This window comes from Amborella trichopoda, chromosome 2, assembly GCF_054954075.1.
Source record: "Amborella trichopoda isolate Santa Cruz 75 chromosome 2, AtrichopodaSantaCruz75HAP2 v2.0, whole genome shotgun sequence".
Lineage (NCBI taxonomy): Eukaryota > Viridiplantae > Streptophyta > Magnoliopsida > Amborellales > Amborellaceae > Amborella > Amborella trichopoda.
The window spans coordinates 64725931-64745020 of NC_142337.1; the positions used below are offsets into that span (position 1 = coordinate 64725931).

Sequence of the window (19090 nt, forward strand, 5' to 3'; positions counted from 1 at the left end):
CATTCATCTCGAGGTTGAGATGATCAGTTAGATAGTTTTTTTTATGCCAAAACAACTATTTGCAGTGACCTTTTGAAGTGTGCCATACTTTCATAGTGGATGCCTTGTATAAACTTCTAAATTTTGAAAAAGGCAAAATTATAGATGCCCCCAAAATGAACTTTGTAGACATCCTACCTCCCTATATTTTTAAATATCACACTCTAGACCTCAACACTGTTTTGTCTTGTATTTACCCCCAGGTAAAAAGCAAAAAAAAATAAGACTATAATGCCATTTCCCCAACACTGTTTTTTCTTGTTTTTTCATGACTTAAAGTCTGATTATTTTTATTTATTTTTATTTTTTTATGTCTATGTATCAAGATGATCGAATTTGAGAATTTTTCGGCATCAAAACAACTTCTTTTTGTGGAATTTTGAGGTGAGCCTTAGTTTGATTGTTTAGGGCCTCACCCTTATATAAACTTTCTTTTTTTATATTATAATTTAGATGTCAATCCATTTTCAACATGCTTTTATTATTATTATTATTATGAAGTATCATTTTTTAACAATCGACTTGGTAGAATATACAATATTGGTGTCTAAAAGCTTTATAATAGTATGAAAATCTACTTTCACAAGTGTTTATACTCGAAAATGTGGGCAAGGAACTAGGTCCCTCGCTTTTATTTCGATTGCAAACGTGTCGAAAAGTTAGTAGAGAAAGGGTTCTGTCAAATTGCGTTTAGGGCAAAAAATCAGGTCACAAGGCCTTATTCGGCTCGGACCTCCGGCAAAGCTGGCTTCCCGCACACCTTAGTCTTAAAGTTCAAGAGAGGTTTTTGGAGATATTTTAATGAAAAAAGAGAGAAATTTAATGAAGGATATTTAGAAATAGAAGAAGGGAAACGAAACAATAAATGAAGTAAGGAAATCAAAATTGAGAAAGCATTAAACAAAGCTCATAAATACTAACAAAAACATTTAAGAAAAAATTAAATAAAAGTGAAAGGGCTTAAAAATAATAATAAATAAGCATTGAGGAAAATATGGATAACATGAATAAAATTAAAGAGAGAGAGAGAGAGAGAGGGAGAAGCTATCTTAGGCCGGGCCCCTAATCTCGGCGCCGATTCAGAATAGATGGTTGCGCAGTCAGTCCCGATCCTTTGGGTTTTGATTGGGCAAAAAAATATGGTGGAAGAGAGTCCGGAAGATCTAATTATTCAGACTGCCTTCATATTAGAATGTGTTTTGGTAGTGTATGAGTTTGGTTTTGGGTTGAGTAGGGTTCGGGTTGGATTCAAATTAGGTCCAAGAGAGCTTTCACACTTGATATCAAAAGGTCCCATCCAGGGTAGAGTACTTTATTTATAGTCAAAGCAGTGTTCACAAAATTGAACTGGAACGGCTACCAGAACATAGGCTTGGAATCGGTTTAACCGGCTTAATCGGTAAACCGACCGATTCAACAGCTTTAATCGGGCAAGTCCCGGGCAGTCAAAAAAGTGTTGAAAAAAAATACAAAAAAAATCTACTAAAATATGAAAATCATATAAATAATGACTAAAATAAAACTCATTCAAATGAAAGTTGAAAATTAATGAAAAAAATGGATTTTAACCCATTCTATATTTTTCAAGGGCTATTTTTTAAATTTTCTAAAAAAGATGGGAAAATATAAAAGTGAGTATTACTTACCAATATAATTTTTAATATTTCTCATAGTGTAAAGAATATTTAAAAATGCATTTTTTTCCACGTGTCATCATCTGGGCTTCCTTACGTACTTCTCGTCAACCAATCAGAATTCATCAGGTTTTCGAAGGGTTTTAGCGCCTCTTGCACCAAAGACGATGTCAGTTGTTCATTTCGGCTCCGATCGAGCTGCCGTTTGACTTGATTGTAATGCCATTCATCGCGCTTCATAAGGGTGTTGGCGCCACTGTGAAGGGTGCTGGGACTTTCTGCTTCCTGGTGCCACTGAAGGGGTGCTGGCACCATTGGTAATGCCTTCGGAACTTTTTGCAACACGACCGGAAGTTTTTGCTTCATGACGCCACTGGAAGGGCATTGGCACCATTGGTAATGTCTTCGAAACCTTCTGCTTCCCGACTGGAAGTTTCTTCTTCCTGACACCATTCGAAGGGGCATTGGCACCCTTGGCAATACCTTCGAAAGTTTCTGCTTCCTGACTGCTCGTAAGTTTCTGCTTCGTGGGGCCATTGGAGAGGCGCTAACACCGTTGGTAATGCCTTGAAAACTTTTTTGCTTCCTGTTCAGAACTTTCTGCTTCCTATTCAGAACATTCCGCTTCCTGATTGGAACGTTATGCTTCCTAGTCGGAACATTCTGCTTCTAACTTGGTGGTTCTTGGTTCTCATCTGCCTTTTTCGTTCTTTATGGGTATTTTTTAGTATTTCATGTTCTGCCGAGTGATTTGGGGCTCATGGGAACCAGTTTACAGATGGATTGGAATGGGTGTGACTGGTTCCAAGTATTAGGGCGGTTGGCTAGGGGTATTTTGGTCAACCATTGTTTCCTCAATCAAGATTTCCAAAACTAAATGACACGGATCAAGCAGACCTATAAACACTTAAAATTTGAGTGTCTAAACAATAATGTTACAAATTATACTAGTTTTTAGGACTTGAAATCTTTTTTCCGTTCATATTCATCCATCATGGGGTTGAGATGATCAATTGGAAGTTTTTTCAAACACACCGGAACGACTTTTAGTGACCTTCGAAAGTGTGCCTTACTTTTGTAGCCGATGCCTTGTATAAACTTCTAAACTTTGAAAAACAATGACACCTCCTTTTTTCTGACCATCTTCAATTCTTTTATGTGGTCATAAGCTTTGTTTCTTGAACCTTTCTTTTCGTGCCCTATTAACATTGAAAAAGAGAGAAAATGAGACGTTCCTGTCTTTGAATTATGAGAGAGAGACCTTCGTTTCTTGAATTGTTCTTTCAACCCATGGACATGGCCAAAGACTTGATGAATGAAATTTGTCAATCCATTTTAAAAAAAGGCTACTTTTTTTTTATAAGTATCAATTTCAAACAATTATCTTGTTAGAACATACAATTTTGGTGTTCGAAAGCTTTACAATAGTCAGAAAATCTTATTTTACTAGCTCCAAAAGTGGATGATACAGATCAAACAGGTCTATAAGTATTTGAAATTCTTGAAAATTGACGGTCTAACCAATATATTACAAAATACACTATTTTTAAGACTTGAAACTTTTTTTCTCTTTATATTCATCCATCCCGAGGTTGAGATGATCAATTGGAAGGTTTTTAAATACTGGAATGACTTTCAATGACCTTTGGAAGTGTGCCTTACTTTTGTAGTGGATGCCTTGTATAAATTTCTACACTTTGAAAAACAATGACACTTCCTTTTTTTCCAACCATCTCCAATTATTTTCCGTGGTCCAATAGAATGGAATGTATTGGACGTAACATCGTAGCAATAATTTTCTGTCTTTATTTTATGTTTCATAACAAGGTGATCCACGTACTTTGTTTTAGAAACAACCATTTTGAAAGGGGCTGGGGTCATGGTGGTAGCATCTCCACACCCAGTTACCACATCGTGGTATCCAGTCCTATTGCTGACACTTCCAATTAAAAGAACGGGTAGGGGCCTGTCTTCCTCGTTGAATTAAAAAAAAAAAAAAACCACAAAATTAGGCATTTTTTAAGTCATTATTTGCCCTCTACTGATGAAAATTAGTATTTATAATTAAAGACTTTCTCATACAAATTCGTCCTCCAAATGCAAAAAAAAGAAATGAGCTCTAATGTTTATCTTTATTATTCAAATGCACAATGATAATGGGATTATTAGGTGTTAAAGTTGTATTTTTCAGAGAGAGAAAACGATTTTCGTCTTCACAAAATGTGATCGGTCAAGGCCATAAATATTCAAATAACTGCTATAAATGTTAACAGTCATAAAAAATAAACCTTACCTGCTATAGATGTTCAAACAACTGGATAGCCAATCACAAGGGTTCAAGTTTGAGCTTTCGATTCCTAAACTAAATCACTGAACACTCTAGATAGGTTGTGAACGGTTAATCACTTAATAAAGCTGATGCGCTGCCTTACTCTGCCAAATCACTTGGTGGGTGGTGTACTCGGTCGGCTACAATTAGGGCTGAGAATGGGTCGAATTGGTTATGGATCCACCGCGATCCAGATTCAGATATGAAAAATATATATATGAGACTAATATCTGGATCCAGATCTAATCGGATCCAAAACATTACTTTATATCCATAAAATAATATATAATATTCAATTATAACATTTTAATAACCGAGTCGGATCCGGATCAAATCCACCTGAATCCTTTTTGAATTACTATTCGGATTCAAAGTTTAGATATGGATCCAATCGGTCGGATCCAACCTTCGATCATACTAGGATCCAGATAGGGTTCAAAATTTAGGTTTTGGATCCAAACCGGGTAAATTATTTGCCCTAGCTACAATCACATGACCGACAACACCCCTATGTTTGATGTTTAGCAACAGTCGCCCAATACGCATTGTGGCACGTCAACTTGATTGCGATCACCCTTCATGCCCTAGATGTACCTCATGAATAAATTAGAGTTTCACCAAGTGTGAATAAATACAATTTTTTTTTTTAGATGAGTTAGCAAAGAAGAGATCCCCAATCCATAATAAAAATAGAACTCAAGATATCATGTTGTGACAATCACGACATTGATCACCTACGCCTTGAGTTCATTTACAAAAACAACATTTACTTCATTGTAATGTGAGAAGTTCATTGTACCGAGAGAAGGTGATGGCAAACTTTGTCTGTGATGTCAAAAGGAACTTGTGCCATTGCCTACTCGGGCCGAGTTCTGGGAACTCGGGCTTGTTACCCTGCTGTGTCTAACTATCCCGAGTTGTGTGTCCCATTCGGAGATCTTAAACAATTTTTTTTTAAAATATAAAATATTCCCGCGTTGTGTGTCCCATTCGCAGATCGTAAACAATTTTTTTTTAAAATATAAAAAATTCCGACATTGTGTGTCCCATTTGGAGATCTTAAACAATTTTTTTTAAAAATATAAAAAATTCAAAAAAATAAGAAATTTTTTTTGTAATATGATTTTTTTTTTTTTTATGTTTTCTACCATTTTGGGAAATATTGGAAAGTGTTTCGGCCATAAATACTTATTTTTACATTTTCTTTTTTTTAGATTATTTATAAAATACCTTCATCATAAATTAACTTTTTTCAAAATCAACTTTTTTACGACGTTTTTAATCTCATTTAGATGATATTTGTTTAACTTTACTCCAAACATATTTTTCCTATTTTCAGGAATTCCTTTTTTTTTTTACACTTCTTAGCTTGGCTAAACCTTGACCCCAAGTGAACCAAATTACTCGGACTCGGGCCGAGTACTCGGCGCAGGCACTGGCCAAGCTCCAGTCGTTGCTTCGAACGCTGCAACAAATAAAGTAAATTGAGTATATTGTGAAGTCATCATGTCGCTGGCTCTTAGATATCACAAGCTTCGATCCCACGATGAATTTCTTCCGAACAGTGACCATTGGTCCCAATGTTTTCCTTGAGGGGCCTTTAGGAAAATGTTTGAAAAATGAGTTGGGCCTATTGATTTAGTACTCTAAAAAGAAAACAGTTTATACGAGGTGTTAGCTTTATACTATTGAAGTAACGGCATCTCAAAAACCATAGTCGGAGCTGGAAAACTCTCAAATCGATTATTTCGACATCGAGATGTATAGATAGAAAGAGAAAATGGATTTCAAGTAATGAAAAAAGTACATCTTGAGACAAATTATCAGGACCACCTATTTTTTAATATTTTAATTGTTTATAGATATGTTCAATGAAATTTATAATTAGGTGGGACTATAGATTTTATGCCATTGCATGGCTTTTCGGAAGCAAAAGTGCATCTTTCAACATGATTTTGAGGTACGTTTATTTTGATTGTTTGAGTTTGATGCTTTATATAAAAACTCAAAAACTCGCCTTTCTATAAATATGTTTTTTTTAAAGAAGTTGTAGACTATAAGACCATTCACTTTTGATACAATATCACTTTTAGCTTTTGAATGTAAAATTCTAATTGTTGAAGTATGTCATGATATTCAAAAAAATTTATTTTGGATATTATACCTGAATACATCTCCAACCACCCAATTTTACATCCAACGGTCACAACTTTGTGCCGAGTATGCCTTGCTCCATTGGTAATAAGCTTATATGTGACAACCGTTACCTAATGTACTTATCACCATCCAATCAACTTGTTGAACAGTGATGAAAAGATTCATGGCCAAATTATACCATAGGACCCACTTCTTCATCCCATCTTGAGTTTTGGCAAAACTCACAAGAATATCTTTTAGATCTCAATTTTTGGGGATGTGATCTCTAGAATAAGGCATTCAAGCTCTCTCTATTCTATGTACTTAAAAAAATGGCATCCCAAGCTTGCAATAGTACCATCAAATTTTTGGAGGAAATTATTTAGATGTTCAAAAACTCAAAACTAATATTCATTGTTTTTTTTTTTTTTGTAAATAATCATCTAGTTATAATTAAATAGATTTTAAAATAAAGGAGAAAAAAAGAAGAAGACAATTTCTACGAGTCTATGTAAAAATGAGTCCCCTCCTAAAAATCTATTTTTGAGATGGATTTTTGGACCCAATTTTTAAGAACATATAATCGCTAACATGGAGATCACGAATATAATAAATAAATAATTTTTAAAATTTTTAAAATTATGAAAAAAACATTTGGACTGTTAGTTTCAACTGGTATTAGATGGAGCACCCATCTGCATCCATATTTAAGATGGATGTTTTTTACCTCGAGGGCCACAAATGTAGAAATGCATCATCCAACTCATGGAATAATTTTCCAAAAAAAAAGGAAAAAAAAGATAAACATACAAAAATATCATTTATATTTAATACAAAGAGATCACGATCATTCACGTCTGTTAGATTTTAAATCGGGTGGTCGTGAGTTCATTCAATAAATTCAAAGTTCAAAAAAAAAATTATCGAACTTTATAACACACCTCAATCCATCAATTTTTACATTTAATGACTAGTAGTAATTGTGACCTTATAACAAAAACAAATAGTCTCATTGTATACAATCCCAAAAGGAAAATTGTTTAGTGCGGCCAAGCCCACACCTGTTACTATGCGGGTTTGAGGATCTACACTATCCACCAAAGAAAGTGTAGATCTACACCATAAACAATAGTCCTCCAAAGCAAAAGTAAAATATAAACGTTTCAGATATTCTATCAAAAAAATATCATTTTTAGTTTTTAAAATTTATTTGTTTCTACATATTGATAATCTACATGTTAAAAGATTATTTATTCTTTAAAAAAATTACATTAATTTCTATTTCAAAAATAAGTTATTAAGAGGCCCACATTTGTACAAATGTGGATTCATTGAAACCGTGTCCATCCCCCCCCCCCCCCCCCCCTCCCCCCAAAAAAAAAAAAAAATCCTAATTAGTAGCAATTGTGGCCTTTTTATAACAAAGATAAATGGTGTGTATACAATCCAAAAAAAAAAAAAAAAAGCCTCCCTGAGTTGAGTTTAGTTTAGTTTTTTTTTTTTTTTGGGCCTGAAGGAAAAAATGTATATAGTGTTACCGAGGGAGCACGGTATACCCGTGCAAGAGAGGGAACAGCGTGTTTTCACTTCGAGTTTTGTAAATTAAAATATGGCCCCCACCAAGTAGGCTTTCTGCTGCTGCTTTTAAAAGCAGGGTTCAAGTGCGAAGTTTGAAGAGAGAGAGAGAGAGAGAGCTGTGAAACGGTGAAAAAATGGTGAAACAAGGAGAGGGGCTTAGGCAGTATTACGTGCAACACATCCATGATCTACAATTGCAGGTGCGCCAGAAGACCCACAATCTCAATCGTCTTGAAGCTCAACGCAATGATCTCAACTCTAAAGGTCTCTCTCTTTGCAGATTACTTCGTTGTACCTAACCCTAGTTTTCCGTCTTCTCTCTCTAATCCTTTGTGATGTGGAGACTTGTTCATAATTTTTTGTTTTTTTTGGGTGGGATTTGAGCAGTCAGGATGCTTAGAGAGGAGTTGCAGCTGTTGCAAGAGCCAGGATCATACGTTGGGGAAGTGGTGAAGGTTATGGGCAAGTCCAAGGTTTTGGTTAAGGTATATGTTGTCTAGTATTCTGGTTTTCTTCTGAGTTGTTTGGATTTGATTTCCTTTCTGTGGTTGTTGACGTAGTTCAAATATCAGAGATAACTATGTTAATGAAAGTACTTGTTTGGATATTTTGAATTCCATGGATGAATTATTTTTTGCTGTTATAGTTGATAAACGGGACCGTTGAAATTGAATCTGGAGAATGAAAATTGAATCTTTTATTAGTGCTGTTATAAGTGAAATAGAAAAACCAGCTTCTAGAAATCCCATCTTCCATGAATAAAAACACCACACAAGAAATTACCTTAGTTTGTAGAATAAAAAAAAAAAACCAAAGAACAAGTTACCTTAAATTCTAGAAGTACAAGAAGAAGTCCATAGCACAAGTTTCCATAAATTGTACAACTGCAAATCCATAGAAAACAAAAATTCATCTTAGACAACCAAATGCCAACTCACTTGAAATCCATGGATGCCTCGCTCTCCTCCTCCTGCTTGCTTTGTAATGCTCTTGAGGATCAAAAACCAGTGCAGCAGAGGCAGGGATGAGAGGTGAGGGAGAGTAGGGTTAGGGTTTGGAGCAAGGGAGAGCAAAAAGAGGGAAGAGAGATCTAAGAGAGCAGGAATATGGTTGGAGTGTGGGGGAGAAGGGAGGGAAGAGAACTGAGAGAGAATGGGGCTGGGGTTTGAGAGGATTTAAGTGTGGAGAAAGAAGGATGCCACAATATGCCACAATACCAGAACAATCCGCTTCTCAATTAATGTAACAATGTCACACTAGCCCAAGACTCACTACCAAAGAGATAGAAGAAGAACAATCAAGATGAGGTGGAAGAAAGAATTTTCATTCAATGATGAAAAAATGGGGTTCACAAAAGCATTAAAAGCTTGATACATGTGACACACTTTTCCCACCACACGCATCTCTTTAAATAGAGGTTCTTACAACCATGTTTGCTACAATAACCATCCACTTACAACAATAACTACCGATTTACAACAATAATTACTAACCATCTAGTAGTTTCGTGACTTTCTATTACACAAATTACAAATACAACCACACTACATCACTCCAAATAAAATCAAGTGAAAACTAATATGATTTATAAAAGACACACTTTAACAATTTTAATTAAGGGGGGTGAGTGGGTGGGTTGAAGCCTCCCACATGAGCCCCACATCCCACATGAAGCAGATAAGTGGGCTTTGTCGTGCGTTGACTTTGACTACCCTCCCTGGAACTTGTGGTGCCCCAATTGATGGGATACCGAAATTTTTCCTCCAATATTCACTGTAGTTCACGTTGCCAACATGGAGCTGCTACAATGAACTAGAAGTTTTGACTAAAGTAGTTGAAACTTCCAGTTGCCAACACCCCCCTATAGGAATTATATAAATTTTGTATGTTGGGTTCGGCTGCCATGCCGATTTCATGGGCTTTAGTGAAGAAAAAGTCGGCCATCAAACCGCCTAGGTGCAAGCGGGGCATGCCTAAGGCCGGCGCCTAAATGGTCTGGGCGCCCACCTAATGGCATCTGTTCAATAAAAAAAAGAAATTCAAATCCACCCAGAAAAAATAAGGCTTGGTCTTACAGTGAACTTTACTCAAAAAAAAAAAAAAAGGCTTGGTCTTGCCTCTCTCTCAGGTCCATGTGCTCTCTCTACATATGAGAAGAAGAAGGACTCCAAGTGTTTGATACGCTGCCTCTCTCTCTCACACGCACACACAAAGATACACATGGACCCCTATGTTCCCTCATTACACGTAAGAAGAAGAAAAAGACCTCCAAGTGTTCGATGCGAGGTCTCTCTCTCTCGATGTATCCTCCAAGTGTTCGAGACATCTCTATCACAAATACAGATCCAAAAGAAAAAAAAAAGAAAAAAGAAAAACAGAGGATGATCTTTAAGAATTCCATGCGAGCCCTCATGCACACACGTATGTGCGCATCCACACGCACACACTAACACTAAACACGTACTCGCACACAAAACAACATATGGCCCCCACCCCAACCCCCTTCCCTTAGGGCTGCCCAAGTATCTAGGCACCCACCTAGGAGGCCGCCCTGCCACCTAGGCGGTCTATGCCCTTGGCCACCTAGGCGGCTGCCACCGTCTTTTTTAACATTGATGAGCTTCTTGTCCTAGATTATCACTTGTTTGAACTTTGGAACAGCTATTAAAAATTTCTCATTACCAGATGCAATTTTCCATTGTCATTTTCTGCTATATTAGGATTGCTTTTTAGTGGTTCTGAATCCAATTACGGCTCTTCTCATGGGAAGGTAGTTGCTAGCCTAGATGCATCCTTGATGCTTTGCCCCAACACCTGTATCAATGAAAATTTTCTGATTATGATTGAAGTGAGTGCCCCACATTTCAAAATGAGCAAACATTTTGGAGGGTTGACGAATTGTCAATCAACTTGACAGTAATGAGGGAATGTAGTTTTCCCACTAGTGGGTCATTTCCAAGAAAATAAGAAGGTTATGGTGATATATTATTTTTAGGAGAGCAAAACGGACACACAGGAATGTGATGCATGGTTATAGGAGAGAACTGAACACTCAAAGACACCCATCCACCCTCACCCACCTAAACGGATGTACACATACACCTGTATTTTGTAGTACACATGAACATGAAACCTGTTGGAATTTTGTGCATGCTGATGGAAAAAAACGTATGTGCACTAACGACTTGAATCGGGATTTTTAAAGGATCACAATCCATGTCTATGTTGTGTTTCTTCAACCCCTTCTCTTTTTGCCTGGCCATTTAAAATGGGCTCCATTTTGGATCTTCCCTTCTTTTCTCATCCTACTTAGAGAAATCTCTTTTTTCTGCAGCACGCCTTTATTTTAGGCTTCCCTTAATGACTCTTTTATGTAACATCATTTATCCTGATAATTATCATGGCCTTCTGTCTGTACTGTTCCATGTATTCAACTTTGCTTTGTTTCCACTTTTTATGCGAGTTAAAGCTCTACTTCTGTTTTCCCCAATATTGACTTAGCTGCTAACACCCCCAATTATCTTGTGCTTGTTACTTCTTACTTCTCCCTGTTACCCGTGACTATAGTTCAATGCCCATTCTTTCTTGCTCCCATGTCATGCTGCGCTTCTTCCTCCTTGTTTCCAAGCAAAGACAAACCCTGTGGACCATGTTGCGATGGGATGATTCAAAACATAATTTATTCCTTTGAAATTTTATTTATTGTTAGTCTTTAGTTGCTATTGGATATTCCTTTTGCAAGATTTGATGATATTCTTTAGTGAGTAATTTAAAGGAAAATGATTCAAGTTTTAAACAAGTAATAATGTGCAAATTAGAGTTATTCTGTCTCATTTGTTGCTTCCCGTATCCTTGTCAAGTTTCTGACCAATCATCATACGTCGTGCTCTGTGCAGTTTTGCTAAGTTTCAGTTTCTTATGTTTGTTATCTTTTGTTTTCAGGTGCATCCCGAGGGGAAATATGTTGTAGATATTGATAAAAACATCGATATAACGAAAATCACACCGTCCACCAGAGTTGCTCTTCGTAATGATAGCTATGTTCTTCATCTGATTTTGCCTAGCAAAGTGGACCCTTTGGTGAACCTTATGAAAGTTGAAAAGGTTCCTGATTCTACATATGACATGATTGGGGGCCTTGACCAACAAATCAAAGAAATTAAAGAGGTTAGTAAGTTACCAAAATAGTGATGCCTTTTGACAAGTATAATGCATTACTATGGTCCATGGTTAAGGTTGAGTTAGCTGACGGTTCAACTTTCTTACCATGGAGGCCTGTTACTGGTCTTAAGTCTTAAGTGACGTGCTCCTTATTGTTATCTTACATCAAATTAGTCTAAAGTTTGCAAAGTCACTTTTTTAGATTTTGTAGGTTATTGAGCTGCCAATTAAACATCCAGAACTATTTGAGAGCCTTGGAATTGCTCAGCCAAAGGTACTTGTCTAAGATCTAAATATTATCATTAGGTTTTGAAGCAGTTTTATTTCATGAAGTGTCTATTTACCTTTCGTTTCATGTTTCCTCGAATTTATCTCTGACATACTCGAGTTTTTTATGTATGTTCTTTGGCCAATTTTTAGGGAGTCTTACTTTATGGACCTCCTGGAACTGGAAAGACCCTATTAGCAAGGGCTGTTGCTCATCATACAGATTGCACATTTATTAGGGTTTCTGGTTCTGAGCTGGTTCAGAAGTACATTGGTGAAGGATCTCGAATGGTTCGAGAACTTTTTGTTATGGCTAGGTATGCCTTCTTTGCTTCTATCATGAGGTCCTCCCCTCTCTAACTAGTTACGCTTATTACCCTTAATGTATATAAAATACTCTCAAATCAGTTTATGGGATTGTAAATTTGTAGTCATTAGTTTTCATTGACATGCTGGTTTGTCATGGTTTTTAGGTTATTTTTCTGCTAAGCATGAACTTGAGGTTATTTTCATTGATCTGCTAGTTTGTCATGAACTATCGGTTATGGGTCTGTTATTTCTCACACCTTATTGAAAAGAATGAAATACTTCCACATAAATGCTCATCCAATCTTAATCACAACATTCTCTTTGGACCGCAGCCTTTTAGGAGAATCCAAACGCAAAAGTGTCAACCATATCTGCAAATGCATCAAGTCCAAATATCCTATGGTTTCCCCTACAAGCTGTGAGGAAGGGGACCACAAACAGATGAAAATATTAGATAGCAGAGTTTGGGATGATGTAGTGCAAGAAAGTTTTCCTACGTGTTCATGGAATTATTGAGTATTCTCGTAATTACTTGAAACACTTACAAACTGGAGATGCCTTAGAACTGGCAGTTCTTCGATAATATTGGGGTCTGGAGTTCCTAAGAAGCATCAGTTACAAAGAAGGGAACTTTCAATTGGGAAAATTGCGTCCATTCATTGTCACTCACATTAGGGATTCCAGTCTTTCTGCCAAATGTTTTTCTTGCTTTGGATAAATAATGTACTTCTAGATTAGGTTATACATCAATTAACTTTTTAAAGAAGCTTATATATCAACGTGCTCCAAAAGATATGGAAGCAAAAAATGGTAACAAATAAATCATTGAAACAATGAAAGTCCTATTAAAATAGGTGGAGACAAACTAGGATGTCTGCCAAAGATTTACAAAATAAAAACAGTTGAAAGAAATAATGAAGCCTTTGTTGCATAAATTTTGTACCAGCACATCTAGGCAATGGTTTCTGATACTGGAAACCTTGCTGAGAAGAGATACACTTCTCTCACCAACATCATAAAGATTCACATCCCTGGTTTCCATGGGGACAACAGCTCCTACATGCCTGTATGATTTCATTCAATTTGTTAGCTTCCTGTACTTAATGGACAGTAAAATTGTGAGAAGACAGAGATTGGTTACGACGCTCATGCATCGACAACTGTGGCATCTCCAATACCTAAGGGGGCAGTAGACATGAATCACACAAACCCTGATGGATCTTTGATTTAACCTCATTACATGGGGAGGTTTGAACTACCAAGGGCACTACTGTGCAAGTGAAGCTCAGTGGATCCTCAGGGTTTACTTCACTCTCACGCATGAAGACTGAAGGTCACTAACCATGTAGTGCAGTTGCTGGGATCTATTAACCTAGGTGGAATCCCTGCTCTGGAATCTTGCACCAATACTCTGGGAAAGAGATCGTCTAGGGATCTCGATTTTTGGATTTTTGGATCTCGATGACTATTTGGGATCTCGATTTGCATTGTTAGGGATCTTGACTCCCACCTTAAAAGACCAAGATAATGGTCAAATTGATGATTTTCTTTGTTTATGGCCAACTAACGATGCAACTGTATTAGAAGTATAGTTGCATAAATTGCTGGCTATAACTAAAGGAATCTTGATCGCTAACACTTGGGGATCTTGATCATTAACATTTGCATTGTACGGATGGTGCGCCAAACCAAAGGGATCTTCTAGCCTTTCATGATCCTCCGCTTCTGATCCCAAGAACTATGCTATGAACCAAGTCCAAAGTTGCGTATCCCTGGCATCTAGTTTATACACTAGAATGCAATTAATTACTTTTCTTTTTTTATGCTGTAGAGCTCAAATAATTATTCACTCTCCAACCTTATCACAAACTGTTGGCAATATGAATGTTAATTCAAATTAGCTATCTTTTCTGTTCTGACATCAGACCAGATATTATTGCTAATGGACAAGGCTTTTACCTTCTGAGGTGGAAGGGATGCCAAAGCCTAGTAGTCGGGCAAACTAACCTTTGTGATGGCATCACCTATACCATACTGGATATAAGTAGGAAAAGATCCAGATGTCTCAACTAACAGGCAGTCAAGCGATAGGTGATAAACTGTCTCCTTTGCTTTACACTACATCAAATGGATATTCAGGAATTGGACCTCCCTGTATGCTGAATGTCGTTTCCATTGTCTTTTATGCTTTTTTAATGGTGCCAACTGCTCGAAGCGAGGAAGCTTCAGCAGACCTGGTGTATCGCGTACAAGGTAAGTTTTGTATTGCAATACACGTAAGTGTTTCAGGTTAGAAGGGAAGGATTTACTAGAGAACATATATCTAAGTTCCAACTGTAGACCATCTTTTCCAATCTTGGGGCTTCTAGGAAGACCTTCGCCACAAATCTCAGTAAATTAGAGAACTTTTGTAAATCCCTTGGGTTTTGAGAAAATCAGAGCGGCCATGCCACCTTGTTAGTTTTCTCTCAAAGTTATTCCTAGGTAACAGACCTTTATCCCTTGCTACGTAGGCAAGCTTGGGACATAATCTTGCTAGAAGGACCAAATATCAGAGCAGAAAGAGATGCAATTTTTCAACCTGTTACTAGAACTCATTTGGTTCCAAAAGGCTGAGCCTCTTTGCACAAATGCCCCTTCAAGGAGCTTCCTACATTATTACCTAGCTATAATTCCGCACTTACTCCTATTACGCCCGTATTTCCCCATAATGACCATCTTCCATAAACCTTGAAATCCATGGTTGTATCTTCTATGCAATTTGCCCACAAAGGGTCCTATTTCTGTCACTTCCTAATACCTCCTACTTCCCTTTGGTTTGCAACACATTCTCATACATAACTTATGAAATATATGAGTATCACCATTTCCTTGCCAAAGAAACTGCTTGTGTATTGGTTTTGAGTTCTTTGCCATTTTTGCAAGAATATGGAGACATGATAGACTAGAATATGACGGTGAAAATTTATACCGTTCTTGGGAAAGTCCACAAAAGCCTGCTAGAATACAAAATTTGAGAACTTCACAACCGTCATTATGATTCTACTAGTTTCTTCATTGGACAATTATATAATGTTGAAATATTTGCCAGTACATCAAGTTCATTCTAGAATGACTACCTGCTCGGCTTGTTATACACCCCTGTGAGGGCCCAAGGGAAACCATCCTTAAAAACCTTAAAACTTAAATAGAGAACCCTCCATGACCAGATCTTGTTCCTTAACAAGAGTTCTGTTTTCTAACATAATCCCTAGTCTGCTGCTTGCAAGTGCAGTGATGTCAAATCACTCCCCTTACTCCTCCCTTGTAGACTTAATAGCAGTGTCCTCTATCCAGTGTTCCCAAAATCAAACCGGAACGACTAACCGGATATGGGGCCAGAAGCGGTTTAACCGGCCTAATCGGTAAAGCGGCCAATTCAACCGTTCTAACCGGGCAACTCCCGAGTGATCAAAAAATTATTGAAAAAAATAAAAAAGATACAAAAAAAAATCTACTAAAATATGAAAAGCATATAAATAATGATTAAAACAAAATGCAATTAAATGAAGATGAAAATTAATGAAAAAATGGATTTTAAAAGTATGTATTAAAAACAATTTTTAATGCAAAAAATATTAAAAAATGTATTACAAATCAAATTCCTTATTTTTGGGATTTTATAGACATTTTTTTGAATTTTTACTTTTAAAATACCGGTCGATCACCAAAACAGCCCGAAACCGGAACCGGCAAGGGGCCAGTTTTGATCTAACCCGGCGGTTACTGGTTAGATCGTCCGATTTTTCTAACAATGCCTCTACCTTCCATATTGATTTCCTTGATCAGCACTCTATGAACCTTGTTTTGCACACATCTTTAACTGTTAACTTTTGTTCTAGGCCTGCCAAAGCCTCTGACATCCTAAGATGTCAGCTTCCCCCTTATAAGAATTGGGACCCATCCCCTCAACCTTGAATTTTTGTTTTATGGTTTTTCTCGACTCTATTTTAGTTGATTGATGACTGCATCATTGCTAGGCCCTCCCATTACCCAAATTGTGCTTCTGCTTGTCAATCTGTCTCACTTGGTTTTGCATTCCAACAATGTAAAATTATATTTAGATTCAAGATATCCTACACCTGTCCTCTTGAGTGTCTTGATTTCTAAATTTTTATTCGATACTTTCAACAAAGCGTACTTCCTTGGGCTCTTTTTTTTTATTCTTTTTCTTTTCGAGAATTTATCTCATTGCCTGAGCTTTTCGTATCATGTTTGGAAACTTGTTATGGAGTTGGATGATAAACACAAGGAAACCCAAAATTGCCTGTAGCTTTGCTTGAGGTTATGCATGTTTTTTTATTTTCAATAATATTTGCTTACATTGATACTCAGTGAACGATGTAGGGATCTTGAAATATGTAAAGTTAACTTGTTATAAATTCCTTGTACGTGTGCTTCCCTTTTTTTTGTTTCCCAAAATCTTTGTTCAAAGTTTAAACCACCTTGCTTAGTATCTTATGGTTGTTATTTCTTCTGTTTTTCTACATTATCTGATAATTAGCTTTCATTTGTAGCACTAAGGACAACATTTTATCATTAGCCATTGGGCCCTTTTTAATTTTTTGACACTTTTTATTATTTTTATATTTTAAACAACTTTGTGGGGTGGTTTTACTTGTTTCTCAGAGAACATGCACCTTCAATCATCTTCATGGATGAGATCGACAGTATAGGATCCGCCCGCATGGAATCTGGGACAGGCAATGGGGATAGTGAAGTCCAAAGAACAATGCTTGAACTTTTGAATCAACTTGATGGATTTGAAGCATCTAACAAAATAAAGGTACCATTATGTCCATTATATTAGAAAAAAGAAAAATAAAAATATCACAAAAATGTCAAACCACCTGAAAAATCATTACGGTGGTCAAATCAACCAATTTGGCATTAGAGTAGTTACTTTATGAGATTCATTTCACTATGTATATATGTAAACTTGTTTAAAAATTGCCAAATCAACTCTATTCTGGCTCCTTTACCCTAAACAAGAGGTGGGATTTGCTAATTTGGCTCCACTTAATTGACTTGAGTGAAATGACATAAATGCCTATGTCTCTCAGGGTTAGGAACTCAAAACAATGATTTTGATAGGAAAAAAATGACTTGAGTTCCTAAACTTGAACAAGTGGCAGTAGAATCACCGTTTTGCTCGGGCCAATGATAATTTGCCCTCTATGTTCGAGGATAGAAACCCCATCAAAAAAGCAAGTTCCGGGTTCTTGACATTGAATAAGTTATGTCCTTTGTCTTTGTCTGTGTATGTGGATCAAATTTACAACATGCTCCTACTTGTTCAAGGTTAGGAAACTGGTATGAAGGATTTAAACATTTTTAAACAAATTTTTTAAGGAGGTACTCGAGTGAAATGGACTTTACAAAGTACCAATGGTGATGTTAAATTAGTTGACTATCTTGATTATTTCAGGTGGTTTGACCATTTCGGTGATATCAAACTTGGGCTTTATCAATTAATTATGCCGAAACCATAAACTAATTCCTAGAGGGACTAAAACTCACTGCATTTCCAGGTTTTGATGGCCACTAATCGCATCGACATTCTTGACCAAGCCCTTCTTCGGCCTGGGCGCATTGACCGGAAGATTGAATTCCCAAATCCTAATGAGGAGGTACTTTTCCGCTTTTTTCTAGTTCTTTTACTGCGGAACTAAGAGATGCATAATCCACATAACCTTTGAGGGTCTAATTTTTAGTTCAGAGTTGGCACTTGTCCCTTATTTTGACTAATGTAAGTTCAAAATGAGGAATATTTACATAACAAGTGGCACTCAAAATGGGTGCTTTCATATTCATGTGCTGTGTTCATAGGGTTCTTAGTTGAGGGTAGTGGGGGTAATGGTTTCATATTAATGTGCTGTGTTCATAGGTTCATAGTTGAGGGTAGTGGGGGTGATGGAACTGAGTTAATTTTCCCTGTGACAGTCTCGTTTGGATATTTTGAAAATCCACTCGAGGAAAATGAATCTTATGCGGGGAATTGATCTAAAGAAGATTGCAGAGAAGATGAATGGTGCTTCCGGGGCTGAACTCAAGGTGCACTTTAACTTGTGTCATCTCTCTCTCTCTCATAAATGTTTGGGTTCGCATGCGGTTCACTCTCTACCTTCTAATAAACGTTTGGATGTGTAGGCCGTTTGCACAGAAGCTGGAATGTTCGCTCTTAGAGAACGTCGGGTGCACGTTACCCAGGAGGATTTCGAGATGGCAGTGGCCAAAGTTATGAAGAAGGAAACAGAGAAGAACATGTCATTGAGGAAGTTGTGGAAGTGAGAAAGCTTCATTTTTTCAACGATTCAACTCTGATAGATGCTTCTTTCTGGGATTTTCCAGCTCTTACACCTCGAGCTTTAGTTTAAATTTCTACCGGTGCAGTATGAGTCCATAAATTGCTTCCTTCTTTGGCTGATTTTGTATGGATCTATACATGTAAAAGTTCTGTGAATTGCTATATGGTTCTTACCTGAAGTTCATGGTTCATAGCCACTTTCAAGAAAAATTTCCATGCGCCTCAAAATTATTAAAAATCTATTAACTTATAAATCCATGTCTGTTTGAAAATCTCTCTCTCAATGTGGGA

The 19090-nt window shown here is 36.8% G+C and overlaps 1 protein-coding gene across 1 annotated transcript; it reads left to right on the forward strand.

Annotated features, from left to right (window-relative positions):
- Positions 1–7797: 7797 nt before the first annotated feature.
- Positions 7798–19009, forward strand: LOC18430332 (26S proteasome regulatory subunit 8 homolog A). The gene is made up of 9 exons (XM_006840490.4): positions 7798–7980; positions 8104–8201; positions 11659–11883; positions 12089–12151; positions 12298–12461; positions 17122–17278; positions 18024–18122; positions 18436–18546; positions 18643–19009. Exons 1-9 carry the CDS (start codon positions 7851–7853, stop codon positions 18781–18783), a joined length of 1188 nt encoding a protein of 395 aa, XP_006840553.1. The 5' UTR covers positions 7798–7850; the 3' UTR covers positions 18784–19009.
- The last annotated feature ends 81 nt before the right edge of the window (positions 19010–19090 follow it).

Bases quoted from the DNA above. Each gene is read 5' to 3' on its own strand.
- LOC18430332 (XM_006840490.4), top strand. From the start codon at position 7,851: ATGGTGAAACAAGGAGAGGGGCTTAGGCAGTATTACGTGCAACACATC. The intron at 11,884-12,088 runs GTTAGTAAGTTA...TAGATTTTGTAG, and splicing joins AAATCAAAGAAATTAAAGAG to GTTATTGAGCTGCCAATTAA. The intron at 18,123-18,435 runs GTACTTTTCCGC...TCCCTGTGACAG, and splicing joins TCCCAAATCCTAATGAGGAG to TCTCGTTTGGATATTTTGAA.